This window comes from Asparagus officinalis, chromosome 10, assembly GCF_001876935.1.
Source record: "Asparagus officinalis chromosome 10, Aspof.V1, whole genome shotgun sequence".
NCBI classification, from domain to species: domain Eukaryota; kingdom Viridiplantae; phylum Streptophyta; class Magnoliopsida; order Asparagales; family Asparagaceae; genus Asparagus; species Asparagus officinalis.
In genome coordinates, this window is record NC_033803.1 from 56,583,466 (window position 1) to 56,604,777 (window position 21,312).

The 21,312-nt window shown below is 32.9% G+C and overlaps 4 protein-coding genes across 4 annotated transcripts in view; all 4 read left to right on the forward strand.

Moving 5' to 3' along the window:
- On the forward strand, window positions 245-808 carry LOC109826759. The gene has a single exon (XM_020393778.1). It carries the CDS (start codon window positions 245-247, stop codon window positions 806-808), a length of 564 nt encoding a protein of 187 aa, XP_020249367.1.
- LOC109826760 (ATP-dependent DNA helicase PIF1-like) lies at window positions 2,217-3,359 on the forward strand. Its single transcript, XM_020393780.1, has one exon. It carries the CDS (start codon window positions 2,217-2,219, stop codon window positions 3,357-3,359), a length of 1,143 nt encoding a protein of 380 aa, XP_020249369.1.
- On the forward strand, window positions 10,381-11,709 carry LOC109826761 (replication protein A 70 kDa DNA-binding subunit B-like). The gene is made up of 6 exons (XM_020393781.1): window positions 10,381-10,518; window positions 10,597-10,678; window positions 10,749-10,860; window positions 10,926-11,077; window positions 11,163-11,280; window positions 11,491-11,709. The coding sequence occupies exons 1-6, from the start codon at window positions 10,398-10,400 to the stop codon at window positions 11,707-11,709; spliced, it is 804 nt and encodes a 267-aa protein (XP_020249370.1). The 5' UTR covers window positions 10,381-10,397.
- LOC109826762 (DExH-box ATP-dependent RNA helicase DExH9) overlaps window positions 15,595-21,312 on the forward strand; it is an 18,737-nt gene continuing 13,019 nt past the window's right edge. The window contains exon 1 of the mRNA XM_020393782.1: window positions 15,595-15,977. Coding sequence (XP_020249371.1) covers window positions 15,693-15,977 — 285 coding nt within the window. The 5' untranslated portion in view covers window positions 15,595-15,692. The remainder of the gene's footprint in view (window positions 15,978-21,312) is intronic.

The window sequence follows — 21,312 nt, forward strand, 5'->3', positions numbered from 1 at the left end:
TATGTACATAAAGCTTGAAACAACAAGGCTTGATTACTTTAGAAATAAACAATCATAAATCAGAGCAGAGTTATTCCAAGGCATTGTCGACAGTGTAGCTGTCGGCGAAGCAAATGCAAGCCAAGTGGGCAAAAGAATAGTTCTTCCATCATCATTCATAAGTGGTCCTAGAGACATGCGTCGCAGATACCTTGATGCAATGTCATTAGTACAACGATTTGGAAAGCCAGATCTTTTTATAACAATGACATGTAATCCAGAATGGGAAGAGATCATTGAGCAACTACATCCAGGCCAAAGCCATAATGACAGGCCAGACCTAACCTCAAGGATATTTCGAGCAAAGCTCCAAGACTTGAAAGTTCAACTATTTAAGAAGGAGATCTTTAGGAAAGTTGTCGCACATGTTCATGTGATTGAGTTTCAAAAAAGAGGGCTACCACATGTACATATATTAATAATTCTTATTGAAGATTACAAGATCACATCATCAGATCAGTATGATAAATATGTATCTGCAGAAATTCCAGACCAATCCAAACACCCTGATAAATATGTATCTGCAGAAATTCCAGACCAATCCAAACACCCGATCCTCTATGAATTGGTAAAAAAACATATGATGCACGGACCTTGTGGAGAGTTGAACATGAAGAACAGTTGCATGAAAAATGAAGAATGCAAATATCACTATCCTCACGATTTTAGCTCACAATCAATTCAAGCAAAAGATGCTTACCCAATTTATAAGAGAAGGAATGATAACAAAACAATGTTGGTCTGCAATAAAATCCTTAATAATCAGTAGGTTGTACCTTACAATCCATATTTGCTGACACGTTATAATTTTCATATTAATGTTGAAATATGCTCAGGCATTAAAGCAGTGAAGTATCTTTACAAATACATATATAAGGGTCATGAAATATGCTCAGGCATTAAAGCAGTGAAGTATCTTTACAAATACATATATAAGGGTCATGATAAAGTGGCAGTAAACATTGAATAATACATATATAAGGGTCATGATAAAGTGGCAGTAAACATTGAATATAATGAAGGAGGAAGACTTGTGATGAAATCAAAAATTTTTAAGATGCAAGATGGGTATCAGCTCAAGAAGCTTTGTGAAGAATATATGAATTCTATCTTAATGAGATCTACCCAGCTGTCATCAACTTACAACTACACTTGCCGAATCAACAATTTGTTTCCTATTGGAAAAGTCAAGATCTATCGAAGCTCATCCGCTTGGACCATGTCCACAAGACGATGCTTACAGAATTTTTTACACTATGTTCAAAAATTAAAGAAGCCAACAAATCAAAACCAAAAAAGGATCAAGAAAAGGAGTTATTATATTGTGAACTTCCCGAATATTATGTTTGGGATTCGACAACAAAATGTTTGAGTCTAAGAAAACAAAGACATGTTATAGGCCGTATAAATGGTGCTAATCCATTTGAAGGGGAAAGATATTACTTACGCCTTTTACGTACTTACATCAAGTGTCTCACCTCATTTGAGAATCTATTGACCGTGGATGGAATTCAATGCACATCATTCAAACATTCAGCTCAAAAATTAGGTTTATTAGAATCTGATAATTGCATCAGAGAATGCTTAGATGAAGCCGTCATCTTTCAAATGCCAGCAACCCTTCGCCGCCTGTTTACAACCATACTGGTTCACTGTGAGCCCGCAGATGTTAATAAATTATGGGATCGATACCTTGACTCATTATCTGAAGACTTCTCAAGGAAACCTGGTGCTACGAAAGTTTCGATTATAAACGACACCCTTTGCAACATTAAATTCTTCTTAGAGAGCATGGGAAAGGATATCAAGAAATTTGATTTACCGCCTATTCAAACTAACCCTCATTCAAAAGGAAGTTCATACCCAAGAGAAATTCAAGATGAACTCAATGTACAAATTCCAGATGAAGACCTCAATGCTGAATCATCACTCAATTCAGAACAATATAATGCATACCAGATGAAGACCTCAATGCTGAATCATCACTCAATTCAGAACAATATAATGCATACACTTCCGTACTAACACGAATTCAAGGAAATAAAAGCGAGGTTTTCTTTATTGATGGGCCAGGAGGAATTGGGAAGAGATTCTTATACCGTGCTTTGCTAGCCAAAGTAAGATCAGAAGGGGTGATAGCTCTTGCTACAGCGACATCAGGCGTGGCAGCAGTAATAATGCCTGGAGGTCGAACAGCACATTCCAGATTTAAGATAAAAATCCCAACAACAGAATCATCTATGTGTAGCATATCCAAGCAAGATGGAACCGCAAAGCCGATTAAGATAGCTAAGTTAATAATTTGGGATGAAGCTCCAATGGCTAAACGTGTTGCAATTGAAACATTAGATAGAACATTAAGGGATATAATGGATCAAGATGAACCATTTGGTGGAAAAGTAATAGTATTTGGTAGGGATTTCAGACAAGTTTTACCAGTAGTACCCCGCGCAACAAGATCACAAACTGTTAGAGAAAGTTTAGTAAGCTCATATTTGTGGAGCAAAATAGAAAAGTTGAAGCTATCGAAGAATATGAAAGCAAGAACAGATTCAACATTTAGCGAATTCCTTTTAAGAGTTGGAAATGGCGATAAACCGACAGTGACTGATGACCTAATAGCATTGCCCACTTCTATTTTGATAAAGAATCAAAGTGATGATTTACCAGAAGATTGTCTAATAAATGCAATTTTCCCATCTTTAGATGAGAACTTCAAATCCATTGACTATATGAAAGATCGAGCTATCCTGGCAACAAAAAATGAATATGTCGACATGCTAAATGATAGAATCATAAAACAATTTCCAGGTGAAGAAAAAGAATTCTACAGCTTTGATGAAGCAGTTGATGACACTAATCATCACTACCAGCCAGAATTCTTAAACACGTTGCTACCAAATGGACTACCACCCCACAAGCTGATATTAAAGAAACATTGTCCTATTATTTTATTAAGGAACCTGGATCCGACTAATGGGCTATGCAACAGAACAAGAATGGTATGTCAAGATTTTAATTGTAATATAATCCACGCTAAGATCACAATGGGCCAACATGCAGGGAAAGAAGTTTTCTTGCCAAGAATACCATTATCTCCAGCAGAAAATGAAGGGTTCCCGTTCAAGTTCAAACGAAAGCAATTTCCAATACGGCTATGTTTTGCAATGACAATCAATAAATCACAAGGACAAACAATTCCTCATGTAGGCATCTATCTACCTCAACACGTTTTCTCTCATGGACAGATTCCTCATGTAGGCATCTATCTACCTCAACACGTTTTCTCTCATGGACAGCTGTATGTTGCTTTATCATGAGGGACTTTAATGACAACAACCAAAATCCTAATAATATCATACGGACAATTTAAAGAATATGAAAGATACACAAAAAAAATAGTATACAAGGAAGTCCTCCAGCCAACAAACATGAAATGAACTTCAAAGTCGCAATAGCTATTCTAAAGGTAATTAATTTATAAGAATAATTGCGTATGTTCATTCATATTCATTCCTATAATTTATAATTTTCAATATTGTATAACTTTTTCCCTTTAGCATTCACTTTTTAACCCTACTCAAACTATATTATTAGTTAAAAATATTCAAAATCTTATGAGGAACAAGAATTAATAAATTCATTTTCTATGATATAGTATATTCTATAATATTGTTCAAAACTAACATGTATATTTTAATCTATTTAACAGAAAATATAATTACCGGTATTGAAGAACATACTCAGCACATCCAAATAAGCCAGCTCAAGAAAGTTTCAGAAAGAATGGACCATTCATGTTATCATACTTCGAAGTGCAGAGGCAACTTATAAAAATGCAAAAGGGTCAGGGAAAATACTAAAGCTGATTCTTGCTGACGCAAAGGTAAAATAAAATTATTTTTAATATTATATTGTTTGCCCAACGTTACATCTGATCATATGAATATTGCTAAATCTCATTTTCTAATCGGTAAATTACATTAAAACACCGATAACTATCAGAATGGCTTTTTATGATGTTTCCCTGTTTACATATAATATATAGATTAGTATTAATTAATTATATTTTTCATAAATTGATCTCTGGTGTTAATAATATTTGCAGGGTAACAAAATACAAGCAGTAATGTACAGAGAGACTATCAAAAAGTTTATAGATATGCTTCAAAAAAATCAAATTATTTTCATTTCAATTGGAGAAGTGAAAGGAATAAACCTAGCTTTTCCAAGTATCCACAAGTCACTTGAATTAGTACTAACAAAAGACGTATCGATCAAAGAAGCACCTACAGGATTCCACTTGGAGAACATATTTAACAACTTTGTCCAATTTGAAAAAGCATTTTCCATGAAAGATGCAACAAAAATTAGTAAGTACTTACCAACTTCTTACTTAAATCTTCAATACAAAATGAGACATTAATCTACAGAATCATAATCTTTTTATCAAATCACTTGCAGATATTCTTGCAATAATAACTAATGTTAAGCCGGCGATCAACTATATTACAAGACACAACAAACCAGACACTAGGAGGGAAAATCACGCTTATGGATGTTAGACCCTAGAGGGGGGGTGATTAGGGTCTTATGCTAATCTAATCCGATTAAATGCCAATTAAAATTAATTAATAAGTTATCCTAGCAAGTATGAAATACAACAATGTATATGAGCTAGGATAAGCAATATGAACAACAAGATATATCCTAACAAAGAGATATAGGCAATGTATGTGCAAGGATATATAAGCTCAAGGGTAAACAATCTAAACAAGATAGTAGATGAAATAAATGAGCAGTGCACAATTGGCGATATAAGATGAATGTGAAAACAAACACGCCAAAGACAAACTCAAACAAGCAATATGATCACGGAGTTCGGACCTTCTGTCCTACGTCTCCGCTCCCCACTCCCGGGGAGAAATCCACTATCAACCGGGTTTTCTACGTTCACCCGAATAACGTTTACACCTCACACTCGGTTTTTTAGCTAACCGAAAACTTTACAATCAACACACTATTGTAATCCCACTCTACACCCACTAAGTGTTGGACCTAGCCGTGTCTCCCTCAAGTGCTCGATTATAACCTCTCCCTAGGCTCGTCAACCGACGCCACTCCTCTTGGGACGATCCCTGACTCTCACCACACACTCCTCACTCGGTGTACAAGTGTATTACAAAGTGAATCTCACAATAAGGCTCAATACAATAATTGATTGTTCTCAACTATGGATGAGAACATAATAAAAGCACAATTCAAAGTTACAATCTCTCACCATCCAACTATATTATGTATGTAAATACTAAAAGCTCAATGTGGGTGTGTGTAACAATGAGTAAAATAAAATCTAACTCAAATAGCAAACTAGCAATGATAAGAAAATGAAAATCAATAATGGAATTGCTAGAGAAAAGAGTTAGAAAACTTCTCCATAAACACAAAGAAGAGGATGAAGAGGATTGAGAATGAATCCCTCAATCTGCAGTGAAAACTTCCTCCTTTGTAAACAGAAACCCAAACTTAAACAAACAGTAAAAAACTTTAAACCCTTGTTTAAAACATTGTTTAAAAACTTCTTGGATTTGTTTGAAAGAGAGCAGCAATAGGGTATTTATACCCACTCTAAATCTCAGTCAAAACCCCTAACAAAAGACAAAAATAGCCCCAGCAAACAGCTCAGGAAAAATAGCCGTTGGAAGCAACGTATCTATTGTCGGTCGATCGGCGGAAATATCGGTCGACCGACAGAGAACAAAAACACTGAAAACAGTTCTGGACCATCGTCGGGCGGCCCGGGCGGTCGACCGATGGAGCTCTCGGTCGACCGGACCGACCAACTCTCTGTTGCATGGTGACGAAAGAATAAATGATCGGTCGACCGGATCGGTCGACCGAAAACTGATATGCCAGAAAAACTGATTTGCTGATTTTAAAACGCTGTTTAAAAATATCAAATAAATTCCAAAAAATGTAAAACTTTGGGGAATGATTGTAGACATGATAATAAACATGCTACATCGACTGGTTATCAGAAAGGACCTCCTAAATGAAAAATATCATCATTTTACAAAATAGTCCAAAACATAAAAATATGAGATACTTGAATTTTGATGTTTTGACATAAACCAACTTTTGAAACTTTGTGAAATGTTTTTATAGACTTAGTAAAACATGTATAAACTGATATTGAAGTCTACAAACTAATAAGATAGTATTTTCACAAAATTGCATATTCTATGCAATGTTTTCAAAAAACACAATAGAAGATATGAAATATATAATTTCAAATATATAGTCATAAAAACTCAAAACACATGTATGTATATATATACCTATATATGTACATGTTGCGGATGAAGCTAAACTTGGATCTTGAACTTGAATTGTACAATGCTTCACTCTACAATTCCGCCAACCTCCTCTTGATATGATCGTGTAGGCTTAATCCATCCAACCTCCAAGATGTTATTTGCCTAGAATAAATACAAAATACAAATACTAGACGAACAACATTAGAAGTAAATTGTTTGTTAAACATCATCAAAACAAGAAGGCCAACAATGGATATAAGGTATATTCATGTTACTTATTTCCAATATCATAAGAGAAAAAAATATTAACGTTCTTTCTTTTTCATATGCAGTGGAATGCCAATGCGTACAACTTTATTTGGAGATTTGGCTACAAATGAAGGATCAATTCTTAAAGCAGAAATCAAATATAAGCCTGTAATAGCATTATCAGATTTTAAAATCTCTATATATCAAGGTACATAAATTATTACTGAAATTCTTATTAAAGATAACTAAACATAAAATTACTCCTATAATTTTCTCATTTTTGCAGGAGATACAAGCATATCGTCGCAAATTATTTCAACATTATGTATCAACCCAAACATAGAACTAGCTAGCGAATTAAGGGAATGGTAAGCAGAACAAGCATACTTTAATATAACCCAATAATGAAATATTATTACATTTTAATCTAATATGCAGGTTTCAATTGGAAGAATCTGCAAAAGCAAAAGGATCTCCATCGACGCTTTTTAAAAATGCCAAGGAAATTCATATTAGTGATATTATGCATAAGTCACAGAATTCGATACAGGTACAATATTATATACATATTCTTATCTACAAATTTAAATCTAACTAAATTTTATTAATATACAGGCACAATATTGCACATTTAAGGCAAAGATAACTACTATTTTAAATAGGCTCGAGCCATGGTTCTATGCTTGCAACAAGAAGGTTGATAAAGATGTTAGTAAAGAGTGTCTGAATAACAAATGCCGTAGAATCATTGATGACCTAGTACCAAGGTTAAGTAATATATATTTTTTAATGCCATGAACATATTAAAATACAATACTAATTGTCTTTAGAAATTAACAATGAAAAATACAGGTACTTAGTTAAGATTCTCGTGGAAAATGACACGGATAATGCAAGAGTAACACTCTTTGACGCAGCAGAAATTTTTATTGGATGCAAAGCAAAAACATTCATTACAGAAAAGAAAGAGGTAATTCCTAACTCTATTCAAGTAATAAATTAGAAAATAAACAAATTCATAAGTATTAATATAACATTTGTTCTCATTGCAACAGAAAAATAATCAGAGTCCATATTTTCAAAAATTTGTTTTGAACATCGGAAAAACATTCAAATTCCTGGTGAAGTTAGATGAAAAGACAAAAGATGAACGAGGCGAAGGCAATATAATAGCACAAGAAATTCAACTCCAGCTTGATATTACAATCGACGTAGATAATGAAGATGCTACTCTAGAGTTGCCCAGAAAAAAGATAAAGGTGGAAAAAGATTGATCTTGGTTCAATTAGAAATTTTCAAGAACAATATTTTTTAATCATTTAATATAATAATTTAATTTTAATTACAATTAGGAATTTTTATAAGGTATTTTTATGCAAAGTTATTAGTAGTTTTGTATGCTTATGTGATTGCTTACATCACATAAAATTACACTTTGATATTTAACCATTTTACTATATTTTATTATTGTCTATGGATATGATCCTGCATTTCGTGAGAGGCAATCGATAAAAATATGATTTTATTGATCCTGTAAATGGATATATTGTCAGATAGACATAAAATACTCTTCCTGATAGCTAGCGCAGCATGTGATCAATCATTTATGATATAAAGGTGACCTCTTTAACCAATTGGCAAAGAATAACTATTATGATGAATTTGCTTGGGGTTGTCACAAACCTCAATATTCTTTGTTTTCAAAAAAAAATTGGCTTACTAATTATTACTTGTTGAGATTGTTGCCATGTTGAATAAACAAAGGTAAATATCCTAGCAATGAGATATACTATGAGATATATGCAAGGATATATGAGCTAACACAAGATGATATATCCTATCAAAGAGATATACAATATGATATATGTATAGGATATGTAAACTAACACAAGGGGTAAACAATCTAAACAAGATAGTGGATGATATAAATAATGAGCTAATGACAATGGCGATAAGAAATATAAACACAAGTATAAATAAACGCCAAAGCACACTCAAACACAAGATATGATCACGGAGTTCGGACCTTCCGTCCTACGTCTCCGCTCCCCACTCCCGGGGAGAAATCCACTATCAACCGGGTTTTCTACGTTCACCCGAATAACGTTTACACCTCACAGTATCGGTTTTCAACGCTCACCGATCAACGTCACTCCTCACACTCGGTTTCTAGCTCACCGAAAACCTCACTACACACTCGGTTTCTAGCTCACCGAAAACCTTACAACACTCACAATGTAACAAATATAAATTTGTTCTCTACAATAGATGAGAACACAATGAAAGCACAACTCAAAGTTACAATCTCTCACCACCCAACTATACTATGTATGAAAGATACAATAAGCTCAATGTGGGTGTGTGTGTAACAATGAGTAAATAAGATCAAATCAACTAAACTCAAGTATGAAATCTAGCTTAAGAACAATGATAATCAATCAAGTATATAAATGTAAAGCTAGAGTTTGAGTTTAGAAAACTTCTCAATTTGATAACAAGAGATGGAGGGATGATAGTTGGAAGCTCAAACTTCAATAGATAATCTCCTCAAGCTCTTGTGGAATTTGATTCACCAAAACAAACTCTCAATTTGCTTAAAAGCTTTTTAAACACACTTAAACCAAACTAAAACCCTTGTTAAAAACTTTATTAAACTTGATTAAAAACTCTCTTAGTTGGTTTGAAAAGACATCAGCAATGGGGTATATATACCCACTCAAAGCTCAGCCAAAACCCCCAAGCCAAATGACAAAACAGCCCCAGCAAACAACTCAGGAAAATAGCCGTTAGAAGACAACGGCTAGATTGTCGGTCGACCGAAAATTCCGTCGGTCGACCGATGGAAAAATTCGGTCGACCGATGGAAAGTTCGGTCGACCGTTATCCAGGTCGAAAACGAGAAACCACAAGCTGACATCTTCGGTCGACCGGTGCGGTCGACCGATGGAGCTTTCGGTCGACCGGACCGGTCGACCGACAGACTCTCTGTCGCCCAATGCTGAAAAACCAACTGATCGGTCGACCGGGTCGGTCGACCGAAATCTGACACAGCTGAAAAACCTGATTTGCTGATTTTAAAAAGCTGTTTAAAAATATCAAATAAATTCTAAAAAATGTAAAACTTTGGGGAATGATTGTAGACATGATAATAAACATGCTACAATGACTGGTTATCAAAAAGGACTTCCCAAATGAAAAATATCATCATTTTACAAAATAGTCCAAAACATAAAAATATGAGATACTTGAATTTTGATGTTTTGACATAAACCAACTTTTGAAACTTTGTGAAATGTTTTTATAGACTTAGTAAAACATGTATAAACTGATATTGAAGTCTACAAACTAATAAGATAGTATTTTCACAAAATTGCATATTCTATGCAATGTTTTCAAAAAACACAATAGAAGATATGAAATATATAATTTCAAATATATAGTCATAAAAACTCAAAACACATGTATGTATATATATACCTATATATGTACATGTTGCGGATGAAGCTAAACTTGGATCTTGAACTTGAATTGTACAATGCTTCACTCTACAATTCCGCCAACCTCCTCTTGATATGATCGTGTAGGCTTAATCCATCCAACCTCCAAGATGTTATTTGCCTAGAATAAATACAAAATACAAATACTAGACGAACAACATTAGAAGTAAATTGTTTGTTAAACATCATCAAAACAAGAAGGCCAACAATGGATATAAGGTATATTCATGTTACTTATTTCCAATATCATAAGAGAAAAAAATATTAACGTTCTTTCTTTTTCATATGCAGTGGAATGCCAATGCGTACAACTTTATTTGGAGATTTGGCTACAAATGAAGGATCAATTCTTAAAGCAGAAATCAAATATAAGCCTGTAATAGCATTATCAGATTTTAAAATCTCTATATATCAAGGTACATAAATTATTACTGAAATTCTTATTAAAGATAACTAAACATAAAATTACTCCTATAATTTTCTCATTTTTGCAGGAGATACAAGCATATCGTCGCAAATTATTTCAACATTATGTATCAACCCAAAAATAGAACTAGCTAGCGAATTAAGGGAATGGTAAGCAGAACAAGCATACTTTCATATAACCCAATAATGAAATATTATTACATTTTAATCTAATATGCAGGTTTCAATTGGAAGAATCTGCAAAAGCAAAAGGATCTCCATCGACGCTTTTTAAAAATGCCAAGGAAATTCATATTAGTGATATTATGCATAAGTCACAGAATTCGATACAGGTACAATATTATATACATATTCTTATCTACAAATTTAAATCTAACTAAATTTTATTAATATACAGGCACAATATTGCACATTTAAGGCAAAGATAACTACTATTTTAAATAGGCTCGAGCCATGGTTCTATGCTTGCAACAAGAAGGTTGATAAAGATGTTAGTAAAGAGTGTCTGAATAACAAATGCCGTAGAATCATTGATGACCTAGTACCAAGGTTAAGTAATATATATTTTTTAATGCCATGAACATATTAAAATACAATACTAATTGTCTTTAGAAATTAACAAAGAAAAATACAGGTACTTAGTTAAGATTCTCGTGAAAAATGGCACGGATAATGCAAGAGTAACACTCTTTGACGCAGCAGAAATTTTTATTGGATGCAAAGCAAAAACATTCATTACAGAAAAGAAAGAGGTAATTCCTAACTCTATTCAAGTAATCGCTGAAGCTTCAGCAAAACATGAACAAGCTGGGGGGTGATACGTCCCTACCCCATCGAATGGGACACGATCCCATACCCAGCGAAGTTCATGCCGATCAGTTTGGTACAGTTTGATGGCAAGGGGTCACCCTCGCAACACATCTATTACTTCATGGCTCAGACATTTGTTCTCATTGCAACAGAAAAATAATCAGAGTCCATATTTTCAAAAATTTGTTTTGAACATCGGAAAAACATTCAAATTCCTGGTGAAGTTAGGTGAAAAGACAAAAGATGAACGAGGCGAAGGCAATATAATAGCACAAGAAATTCAACTCCAGCTTGATATTACAATCGACGTAGATAATGAAGATGCTACTCTAGAGTTGCCCAGAAAAAAGATAAAGGTGGAAAAAGATTGATCTTGGTTCAATTAGAAATTTTCAAGAACAATATTTTTTAATCATTTAATATAATAATTTAATTTTTGATTATAATTAGGAATTTTTATAAGGCATTTTCATGCAAAGTTATTAGTAGTTTTGTATGCTTATGTGATTGCTTACATCACATAAAATTACACTTTGATATTTAACAATTTTACTATATTTTATTATTGTCTATGGATATGATCCTGTATTTCGTGAGAGACAATCGATAAAAATCTGCTTTTATTGATCCTGTGAATGGAAATATTGTCAGATAGACATAAAATACTCTTCCTGATATCTAGCACAACATGTGATCAATCATTTATGATATAAAGGTGACCTCTTTAACCAATTGGCAAAGAATTACTATTGTGATGAATTTGCTTGGGGTTGTCACAAACTTCAATATTCATTGTTTTCAAAAAAAAAAAAAAAACCTTTGGTTAAGGACGTTTTCTCACCAAATAAAATAAAGTAAAATCTCTCTCGGGGAAAATTTGGGCCTCTAGCTGTACTATTTTAGAGACAATCGGGCTTACAAGAAAGCCTGTAACCATTGGGTTTGGTGTACAAGCTCATTCGGTGGGTGGCCTGCTGGCTGGGCCGCTACAATACTGCATGTGAATACTCTCTGACTTTACTTGTTACCTAATTATCATAAAGTTTCTACATTTCCATTCTTAGTTATTCAAATGCGACGCATACATGTTATTTTTTAGAATATTTGAACTTTCATATTTTGTTAAATCTATCAAAATTTTATTATTACACCTAATAAAATTTTATTTAAATCTATCCTGACGCTATCTTAAAATAGATTTTGATAGATTTATTGACAAATTAACAAATAATCATACTCCCTTTAAAAGCACGAGTTCGGAAAATCTTTTTTAGACAAATATACCCCTTTATAGTTTGAACTACCTTATCTATAATCAAATTCTAATTTTCAATGGTCAATATTACCCTTCACTATTTTGAATATTTTATTTATATCTTAATCTATCCTAATCATAATCATATCTTATCCTAATCCTATGTGAACCATGTTTAGCTTAACAATTTAAAAAAACTAATATTAATAAAATATATAAAACATAAAAATGATATTAGTTTGTTAAGATAAAGAAATTACAAGTAGATAACATATTATAATACATGAAGTATTGTAAAAAAACCATAAAAAGTTTTAAAATTGCAGAAAAGACCCTGAAAAGTTCAAAATTATAAAACCCATCCAAATGTCTCAAAACTTAAAATAAAAAACATGAAATTAAAAAATTAACATCAGTTTGCAAAGAATTTAAAATTTACAGTTAACACCTCAATGTCTCAAAAATTATAGAAACACCCTCAAAAGTTTAAATTACAAACAAACACATTAAAATTCTAAAATTTTAAAACTTATAAACAACACAGATGAACTCAAGAGATTACCATGATACACCTAAAATTTTTAACATTTAAATTTAAATTTTTTAATTAACACCCTCAAAAGTTATTAGTAGTTTTGTATGCTTATGTGATTGCTTACATCACATAAAATTACACTTTGATATTTAACAATTTTACTATATTTTATTATTGTCTATGGATATGATCCTGTATTTCGTGAGAGACAATCGATAAAAATCTGCTTTTATTGATCCTGTGAATGGAAATATTGTCAGATAGACATAAAATACTCTTCCTGATATCTAGCACAACATGTGATCAATCATTTATGATATAAAGGTGACCTCTTTAACCAATTGGCAAAGAATTACTATTATGATGATTTTGCTTGGGGTTGTCACAAACTTCAATATTCAATGTTTTCAAAAGAAACCCCTTGACTAACTAATTATTACTTGTTGAGATTGTTGCCATGTTGAATAAGGGACCAAATTTGATCAAAATTTACTTTCATACTTTAATTAAGTTCCTATTGGGTGTTGGTGTACATATTTGAACTCAAGATAAATCTTACTTATTTAAAGTAATGAAATAAATATAAAACAATATTTTTTAATATTTAATCACGTGCATTGCACGTGCATAAAAACTAGTCATACTCCCTTTAAAAGCACGAGTTCGGAAAATCTTTTTTAGACAAATATGCCCCTTTATAGTTTGAACTATCTTATCTATAATCAAATTCTAATTTTTAATGGTCAATATTACCCTTCACTATTTTGAATATTTTATTTATATCTTAATCTATCCTAATCATAATCATATCTTATCCTAATCCTATGTGAACCATGTTTAGCTTAACAATTTAAAAAAACTAAAATATTAATAAAATATATAAAACATAAAAATGATATTAGTTTGTTAAGATAAAGAAATTACAAGTAGATAACATATTATACATGAAGTATTGTAAAAAAACCCATAAAAAGTTTTAAAATTGCAGAAAAGACCCTGAAAAGTTCAAAATTATAAAACCCATCCAAATGTCTCAAAACTTAAAATAAAAAACATGAAATTAAAAAATTAACATCAGTTTGCAAAGAATTTAAAATTTACAGTTAACACCTCAATGTCTCAAAAATTATAGAAACACCCTCAAAAGTTTAAATTACAGACAAGCACATTAAAATTCTAAAATTTTAAAACTTACAAACAACACAGATGAATTCAAGAGATTACCATGATACACCTAAAATTTTTGACATTTAAATTTAAATTTTTTAATTAACACCCTCAATATCTCAAAAATTATAGAAACACATTCAAAAGTTAGGTATTTAGTTTAGATCTTTATGGAAAATGACAGGGATAGAGCAAAGGTAATATTATTGAAATAACAGAAATTCTTATTGGATGCACATCAGAAGAATTCATTTTAGAGGAAAATAAAGAGATAGCTTCTAATTTATTTAAGTAATAAATTAGGAACACAAAGAATTTTATATATATGAAATTAATATTTATTCTCATTGAAATAGAAAAAAAATCAAAGTCTATATTTTGAGCAGTTTGTGTTGAACATCATAAGTACATTTGACTTCTTTGTAAAGTTAAATGAGATGATAAAAAATTAACGAGCCTAGGAAAGATAATAGCATAAAAAATACAAAATTAGCCTGATGTCACAATTGATGTAGATGATGAAGACAAAACTCTAGAATTATCCGAGAAATGATAAATGATAAACCTAAAGAAGGATTGATCTTAACTCAATAAAAAATAAAATAGAAGAAATAAAAACAATATTTTATGAATATTTTATAGAATAGTTTAATTATTTTGAGTGAAATTAGGAATCTTTAGAAGGGAGTTTCATGAAATTTTTTTCAGTACTTTTATATTTTTATGTGGATGTTTTTATCATATAAAAGTATACTAGAGTTAGCATTAATCTTTAATTTATATTTTTTTATGAAGTCTATCAATGATTAGGAATAAACTTCATATTCTCTTTTGCATCGTTTTAACATACTTTAAATCAATCATTTTGCCATATTGATTTTAAATATTCACCTTCCTTGTATAACACTATTTTAATATTTTTCACTTTGCAATGCTATACTTTCTCAAATAAAGCTTAGTTTCATATCGGTCAAAAATAATATAAAAATTCAAATTATTTTTAAATTATATTTGTTTTTTGTCAATTCAAATATCAACATGAAAATTTAAATTGGGTGTATCCCATTTAAACAAACATAAAAAAATAATCAGGATGTAAGAGTTTAAAGAAAAAAATGAGCACAAACTGCCAAAAATACTTAATCATGGTATTAAATCACGTGCATTGCATGTGTGTAAAATTTAAAAACTAGTGTTTGGAAAAACTTGAGTTAAGGCGCTGTATATTGGGCCGTATCAAAGAATTTGGGCCGGATTTTATACAAGCGATATAGGGCATTTAAGGATCCCATTTAATTTTTCTCCCTTTCCACTGCTCAAATAAAAACCCTAAACCCTCTTTCTAGGGTTTCTTCGATCTCAATCATCACCTCACATTATCCAAATCCTTAGCAAAGATGTCATCTTTAAAGAGAAAAACCCTAGAAGAACCAGCACCTGATCTCAAATCGCCGCCTCAAAAGTCTCAAAAGGGTAAAGAGAATGGGAACGATGAGCCAATTCGCGTCGACGAGCCTGTTGCTTGTCTCCACGACGTCTCATATCCTGAAAACTACGTTCAACCTCGGTCTCAGTCGAAGCCTTCGATCGAGAACTCGAAGCCAGCGAAGGAGTTTCCTTTTGAGCTCGATCCATTTCAGTCTGAAGCTATTAAGTGCCTTGACAGTCAAGAATCCGTCATGGTAAGATTGCTATCGTAAAAAGGTTTGCGGGGTTTTCTCTAATTTTAAAAGTTCAGTGGGTTTTAATCAGCGCAAAGTTCAGGGGGGTTATTGGAAATTTACCCTTCATCAAAACAAGGCCTTTAGCACAATTTTTTTGTACTTAGGCTCTGAATGTTAATTAATTTAGTGAAAAAGTTGAAGCCTTATAGCTTCTTAGTTTTTCCCGTATTCATTGACTTTTTGTACTACTCATACTTTATCTAAGTGTTAAAAATGACAATAACACAGAATGCACACTCAGTTCTCAATAATGTTAAATGCAAAATAACTGAATGCATAACATATGTTACATATTTTTATTTTTGTTTGAATATTTAGTATTCATAATGATTTTAATAAATACAATAAAAAAACTTTAATAATACACCACGACTATCATATATGCCATGACACTTTCTTAACCAAAATAAGTCATAAATGCTTAACAACTAATTTAAAAGTGCAAGTACTTCATAATATCCTAAATTTAAAAGCCTAATAACCATAATATCAATACAAGTAAACCAAACACAAATAGCCTATGACACATGGTCATTTACTTTTATCATTACCATGGAACTTTTCAACTACATTATTGCTTTCCTCCTAGGAGTCCATGTCCATGACTCCATGTAGTCCTCCTCCTCTTCGTCTGTCACATCGTCGTCAGAGACAATAAGCTCTTCTTCGTAGCAATTGTTGAAGGTTCTGCTTCTATCCTCTCACTTGTCCAGTTCTCTGCAGCCTTATGCCCTCCTGATATAGACTTCACCTTCCTCCAAGTAATGTTTGAAACCGGAAGAACCTCTTCATTGTAATTTGAGATGGCTCCTACTAGGATCCATGCACGTGCCCTACCACCTACTACTATCGTGTGATAGTAGCATGTCCTTGTCTTCTCTCTTTTTCTGCTTGGGCTTGGAGTTAACATCACTTACATGAACTCTCTAATCTCTTCCACTCTAATATGATTTTCATTTTTGTGTGGATCTTCAAATAAAAGAATATATTAGTAAACTCAAAGAGGAAGAACTTTGTCTTATTAAATTTGGATATTTGTTTACCTTCTCAAATGTGCTTCAATTTCTCTGGCTTTCAGAAGAATTGCTAGTTAAGAAGTTTCATCGCCAAGTTTTGCACAAGAGACCAGCTATCACCATTCAAATACCACCAACTACAAAGCAAAACTAATCAGTTGAATTCACTATTCAAACAAATAACTTATAAGTGATTTATTTTATAAAATCAATTTAATTGGATTTAGTTTCACTTTTCCACCCTTTACTCCCCAGCCCTTTCAAATGAACTGTTCCCGCTCTACACTTCTCAAACTCCACAAAGGTCTTAAATTATTGGTCCACTTGGGATAGACCAACTCTGCGGTACCTAAAAATTTGTCCTTCATATCTTTACAGCTCTTGGCTATGTTACCCGGGTACTTCATTATTGAAGCCGTACTCGTACCAGACACGTAACTGACACTTTCCCGTACCCAAACTTCATGGACACTTCTTGAATATATATGCATGCATTTATTACAACATGTACTCAATTATACGATATATGTGTTAATTTAAAACACTTGTCAAAGACTTCGTGGACGTAGAGCTTACACTTCACATCCGTCTTTTGAAACTAATGGGATACGGGTCAGGTTCGTTTCAGTCCTTACCCAAGTTCAAAACTATGTAGTTAATGAGTCGTTTAGATGTCTAGTAAAAAAATGAGTAGTTTACAATTCACAATAATCAATATGATAAAATAAACTAAAAAATGTGATCGAAATTTTAATTCTAATGACACATGAAGCGAAAATACCCAACATTTTACAGTTTTGCCGTGTCCCGTACCCGCACCCGTGCTAGTACCCGTGCCTGTTTCCATGCAACTTAGGCTCTTGGCTATATCATCCTTGTAAAATTAGTACGGGTTGAGGACGTAGAGGCCATAGGCAAGGGAAAATATAATTGATCCTTGAACTTGACCTCAATAACATCAAGCACAAGCATATAGTCCTTGTTCCTCAAAGCAACCTTAATCTTCCCCTTCATGTCTTCAAGCATTCCTACTACAGTCACATAAAGGTTACAATCCCATGAAGGGGATTGTAGTCACTGTCAACCATCCTCAACAAGTGAAACATGGGAGCGTAAATTGTCAATATCTTGCTCATAGAGTGCCATCAACTCACGCGTTTTTGCACTTTGAGCTTGCATTTCATCCATTTTCAATTGGAGAACATGAATCATAACCTCGACTTCTCATAAGACTCTGCAGAGTCAAAAGGTAGTGGCAAAGCTGGTCACTAATGCGACACATCATCAACAAGGTCTTGGGTGGTTGTAGATGAAGATGATAAAAGTCTTCGCCTTCTTGATGGTTGATCTGAAGAAGACCAGCTTCTTTGTGCATGATGCATCAGGTCACTTTATAGGTTACATAGCTGTCCAAAAGATTTCGACTTCTTCTCCTTCAAAAGCACCTTTGCCGCCATGTTCGTGAATGCATTTTCTATGACAATTGAATGAACTCTGCTCCAATGTGCTCAACACATGCATATGTTGATTCCAAAATATGCTGCCCTGTGTGCGACTTCCTTGAGCACTCAATTGACTAGTAAAAAATCATGTCTAATATGCAGTGGACTGAGCACATTTTGCTATATGACCAAGCACCGGTCATAATAGAACAACCGATCTTTCACCGCTTGTGCTTCCTCAATGAGAAGTTAGTGTCTTCTGTTGCAAGCTTCAATAATGAATCCCTCAACATATACATGCTAGCTGGTTGGCTCAGCCTACAGTCCCCTATAGAGATGCATTTCTTCATTAAAGAGTTGGTGAAGTTTACATGAAAAGGAATGACATTCTTGTATGCCCATCTAGCCTATCCCATCTAGTCCAGTGGCAGTGGACGCAATCACTCTTTTCCTTCTGAAAAAGCATTCTTCAATTTCAGATTGCTCATCTACCCCTTCAACCTCTTTGCTAGCTTGGATTGCTAGCGGTAGTATCCATCAATCAAACTATCAGTTCTCTAGATCTCTTTGATGATCTCATCTTGTAGCAAAGACAATTCCATCTCCTACAACCGCCAGATTCATCATTTGAAATAGAGCCTCGTCTTGCAAATCCATGATGTGCCTCTCATTTGTTTGCTTTTTCTTGGAAGCTGCATCCAACACTGCTTTCACCCTCTTCTTATCATTGTCTGAAATATTGGAGTACTTTCTGCAGTCCCCTTGTACACCTGCAAGATGCTTTTTTAATCTGTAGATAGATTTCTTCTTTGACTTTTTTGTCCACACAAAATGCACCATGTTTAAACTTTTGGATCGAGCAGAAGCCCAAAGCTCCCAACTGTTGTCTCCCAAAGTCCTCTTGTCTTTCATAGACGTGGGGTGATAGAACTTGCTGGCTCTTTAGGAGGAACACTCAACATTCTACATCACAACAAATAACTCACTCATCAAATCATGGTAAAGAATAAATACCAAGAAGAGGACATCAACAAACTGATTCTAAATAACACAATCAAAACTTCCTTTCTTAAGCTTAATTGCAGGACAATTACAGGACAGTAACATGAATAAAAAGAGAAACATGAACTATCTCAATTATTACTGATAGTTTAACTACATTAACATTGAATGGTATCTTAAGTTCTTAATTAGCTTAATACTTTAAGAACAAAAATTACTTAGTTCAATACTTTAACAATAAAAATTAGTTAATTAACTTAATACTTAACAAAAAATGAACAAAATTAAACCAAAGTATGTAAATCTAAATAAAAACCTAATTAGGTACAAATCAACATTAAATCCTAATCACGATGAACATGAATTGATTATTGAACAACTGTTGAACAAAAACAGAACGTACGTCAACTAGAATAAAAACCCTAATTAGGAAGAAATCGATAGTAAATCCTAATTACAGTGAAAATATCCGTAAATCTATGTTACTTGGATACTTCTATCTCGACCCGGACCCATGATATCTTGGGATACACCTTGCATGTATGCATACATGTACTTAAGCATTTACTCAATTAAAGAATACATGTTTTAATTTATAACACTTGTTAAGGTAACTCCTACACTTCATATCCACTTTTGGAAACTCCTTGGGCTCCAAACTAAGGTTTTAACAATCATTTAGGTACCTAGTTTAAAAAACAAGTTTTTTTACAATTTATAATTCACATAATAAAAGACACATAAAAAATGTTATAGGAATTTTATTGTATAATATATGTCTTTCTAAATATTTGCATAGTCATGTTCCCGTACCCTACCTTTTGCAAATTTGCATGTCTTGTATCTGTACATGTATATGCACCCCTGCAACATAGTTGTAAACCCTAAAGGAGGCGAAAAGGCCGAGAGCAGAGAAAGAAGAAAAAAAGAGGAGAAAAAAGAAGAGGAAAAGAAAGAAACAACATGAAAAAAATAATACAAATCTATCTCGACAAGACAACTAGGGCATAGTGAGGTAGCTAGATGAGGTCAGCGATGGGCCGAGTCCACAACAACAAGCTGGCAATCAATGCAAGTCGACGTGGGTGTTGAGTGGTGATGAGGGGAGGCGGAGGATTTAGGGTTTGGGAATTATTTTTGTCATCGGATGTTAGGAGTGAAAAGCGCAAGAGTGTTTTAAGTTTTGGTTAAAAAAGCTAGGTGGAGCTAAGGCGCTCTTGGCGCCTAGAAACACCTCTCAGCTCAAAACTGAGTAGGTAATGGCCCGCTTTTATAAACATTGATAAATCGTGCAAAACGAGCTATACTAATTTACTAAAAGGTATGAAAACAAAATATCAAATGTATAAGCACAAAGTAATATATGTAATTCTCCTTTTACAAATCATAAGTTTACAGTCACAAGAGTCACCAAAAAAATTAAGTTAACAACAAAATTCAAAAGTAAATACTTAAGTATTTCGACTTTTAAGTAAACGAAGTACTCTTAGGCTTTTGTGATGAATTGTGTTGAAATAATGTACGCTACATTGGAGAATAACATACAATATATTATGTTTTGCTGTATAACATAGAGTTATAATGTGACTGAGTTATTTCAAAAGGTTACTTAATGTTAAGGTTTGGTAGGCTTCATAACACGAAATTACGAGTTACTTAACTGTTTTTTAAACAATGTTTTATAGTTTGAAACAACCACTTAATAATAGCAAGAATGCCATTTACTGGTCATTTTACCAGTTGTATTTGCATATGTTTTTTGATTTTACCTGTGAGCAGCAGTGGTACATTATATAAATGGATCTACATAATTAATTATCTTTTTATTGGGTT

Coding starts and splice junctions, on each gene's coding strand:
- LOC109826761 (XM_020393781.1), top strand. CDS start 10,398: ATGCCAATGCGTACAACTTTATTTGGAGATTTGGCTACAAATGAAGGA. Junction 10,679..10,748: donor GCTAGCGAATTAAGGGAATG/GTAAGCAGAACA, acceptor TCTAATATGCAG/GTTTCAATTGGAAGAATCTG. Junction 10,861..10,925: donor AGTCACAGAATTCGATACAG/GTACAATATTAT, acceptor ATTAATATACAG/GCACAATATTGCACATTTAA.
- LOC109826760 (XM_020393780.1), top strand. CDS start 2,217: ATGCCTGGAGGTCGAACAGCACATTCCAGATTTAAGATAAAAATCCCA.
- LOC109826759 (XM_020393778.1), top strand. CDS start 245: ATGACATGTAATCCAGAATGGGAAGAGATCATTGAGCAACTACATCCA.